Source organism: Chenopodium album, chromosome 11 (genome assembly GCF_948465745.1).
Source record: "Chenopodium album chromosome 11, dcCheAlbu1.1, whole genome shotgun sequence".
In the NCBI taxonomy this organism is placed as follows: domain Eukaryota; kingdom Viridiplantae; phylum Streptophyta; class Magnoliopsida; order Caryophyllales; family Amaranthaceae; genus Chenopodium; species Chenopodium album.
In genome coordinates, this window is record NC_137844.1 from 50,905,726 (window position 1) to 50,908,550 (window position 2,825).

At 43.9% G+C, this 2,825-nt stretch overlaps 1 protein-coding gene across 1 annotated transcript; it reads right to left on the minus strand.

The window, feature by feature from the left end:
• Positions 1 to 824: 824 nt before the first annotated feature.
• Positions 825 to 2,216, minus strand: LOC145566798 (uncharacterized). The gene has a single exon (XM_081626103.1). It carries the CDS (start codon positions 2,214 to 2,216, stop codon positions 825 to 827), a length of 1,392 nt encoding a protein of 463 aa, XP_081482229.1.
• Positions 2,217 to 2,825: the final 609 nt, after the last annotated feature.

The following is a 2,825-nucleotide window of genomic DNA, read 5'->3' on the forward strand; positions in this document are numbered from 1 at the left end:
CACTTTGTAGGGTTCAGCTTCATGCCGTATTGTTTCAGGATGACGAATGCTTCTCTGAGGTCTCTGACGTGATCTTCTGCCTTCTTGGATTTAACTACCATATCATCTATGTAAACTTCTATCGTGTTCCCAATTTGTTTTTCAAACATTTTGTTTACCAACCTTTGGTATGTTGCTCCTGCGTTCTTCAATCCGAAAGGCATTACCTTGTAGCAATATATTCCTTGACTGGTAATGAAGGCTGTCTTTTCTTGGTCGTCTTTGTGCATGAGGATCTGGTTGTAACCACTGTAGGCGTCCATAAAGGATAACAATTCATGTCCTGCTGTGGCGTCTACCATAGCATCGATGTGAGGTAAAGGGAATGGGTCTTTCGGGCAAGCCTTGTTGATGTCTGTGAAATCTATGCAAATCCGCCATTTCCCATTCTTCTTTATTACTACCACCACGTTGGCAAGCCACTCTGGATACCTTACTTCTCTGATTTTCCCAGTCTTCAGTAGGTTTTGAATTTCTTCGTTGATGATCTTGTTCCTTTCTGGCGCGAATTTTCTTCTTTTTTGTTTCACTGGTGTATGCATTGGGTCTACATTTAGCTTGTGAGTGGTAACTTCTGGGGGAATGCCTTTCATGTCCTCGTGGGTCCAAGCAAACACATCCTTCTCTTCTTCTAGAAAGTCGTGAATTTGTTGTCTGATTTCCGCTTTAAGTTCTGACCCTATTCTGACTTTCTGATCTGGATGTAAGGGGTTCAGCTGGACTTCAGTAGCTTCTTGCTCTTCTGATATAGTCAACTTCTCTTGGCCCAGCTGATCCTCTGATTGCTATGCTGAACTCTTTTCCGCAGATGTTGCTTTCAGTGCTATCTTGTAGCATTCTTTGGCTTCCCTAGGATCTCCTCTGATTTCTTGAATTCCCCATCTAGTAGGAAACTTGATGACCTGATGGTACGTAGAAGGGATGGCTTTCATTTCGTGTATCCAAGGTCTTCCCAAAATCATATTGTATGAGGACAGGGTGTCGATTACTAAGAATTTGACCTGCAGGTTGATCCCTTTTGCATATGTTGCCAATGTAATCTCTCCACTTGTCTTCTTGGTTTCCCCACTGAATCCCACTAGCATTGTTGACTTGTTAACTATACTCTTCTCATCTATGTTCATGTGCTTCAGGGTATCCAGCATGATGATGTTTGCAGAACTTCCATTGTCAACTAGGATTCGCTTAATCATGCAATTTCCAACTGGGAGTGAGATTACTAGGCCGTCATGATGACCTTCTACTGCGTCGCTTTCTTCAAACATGATAGGGATGTCTATCTTTGATTTTTCCCTCTTGTCTGGTTGCTCTTTGTTACTTTCCTTTGCGTGCCGCTTCGCTGCTGAATATGTTAGGCCGCATACTTCTGACCCTCCTGTTATGAAACAGATGGTCTTGACAATTGGAGGTAGGGGTGGAGGACCTCCTTGCTTGGACTCTCTATCCTTCCCTGAAGCTTTAGATCTGTCTGACAAGAGTTCTTTGAGGTAGCCCTTCTTTAATAGGTATGCAACTTTCTTTCTGAGCGCGACACATTCGTCAGTAGTGTGACCAATATCTGAATGGAAATCACACCATCTGGATGGATCCTTTTTCTCCCCAGGCCTATCACTCCTTCTTGGCCACTGAACAGTATCTCCCATCTTGTTCAAGGTCCTTATTACTCCTGCAGGATTGACATTGAAGCAATACTCGTGTAACTTTGGTGGGAGCTCAGGATCTTCTCTCCAATCAGAAAACTCTCCTTCGACAGCGTTGACTGATCCTTCATCAAAGCGGGAACGCTGATACGGCTTGAATCGATTATCTCTCCTGGGGAAGTTGTTGTTCCTCCTTGACGGGCGATCTTCATCCTTTCTGAGCTCTGGAGTTTTTCTTGCATATGTATCCTCTTCGAATCTGACTTGAGCCATTGCCTTAGCTTGTACATCTTCAAAGGTTGCGCATGGATATTTGGTCAATTCCTTGTAGAGCTCACTGTGATCTAGCAATCCTCTTCTGAACGCTTCAATGGTTGTGGGAGCATCACACTTGTGTATTCCAATCTTTTCCCTGTTGAACCTATTAAGGTAATCTCTCAAGGATTCACCGTGTCTTTGCACAATACGGTACAAATCCGATGACTGCTTTTCTATTTTCTTGCTGCTGGCAAACTGGATCTTGAATAGGTTTACCATTCCTGCAAAAGATCGAATTGTCCCATTATCTAAATTAATGAACCAAGTTAAGGCTGGACCTGATAATGTGGCTCCAAAGCCTTTGCACATGATGGCCTCTCTGATGTCTCTAGGGATTGAGCTGGTCATCATCTTCTGTTTGTAAAGGGATACATGCTCATCAGGGTCTGTTGTTCCATCGTACATGGCCATGCTGGGTGTGCTGAACCTCTTTGGCACTTCTACCATGGCGATCTCTTCTGAGAAAGGAGACTCTATATAGCCATCTGATGCTTCTACCTCCATGGGCTTTGGCATTCCAGGGATCTTGGCGATCTTGGCTTCTATTGCCTTGAGGTACTCTTTGACTATCTTCTCTATCTTTCCCTCCTCAGATCTTTCTTGTTCATTCTGCTTAGGGGTTCCTGCATTCAAAGAGTCCAGATCTAGGGTTGTTTCCCTAGTGTTAGATCCTTTTTCCCCGTTAGGGGTATGAAAGACACCTGACATGTCGAGCTGCATGGCTATATTTTCAGTGTTTTTTCTGGTATTCGTGGTTTTGGAAGCGACTGACTGTATTTGGCTACGGAGGGCTTCATTTTGCTTGGTGAGATTGGTAAGCTTGGCTTC

Coding starts and splice junctions, on each gene's coding strand:
- LOC145566798 (XM_081626103.1), bottom strand. CDS start 2,216: ATGGTAAACCTATTCAAGATCCAGTTTGCCAGCAGCAAGAAAATAGAA.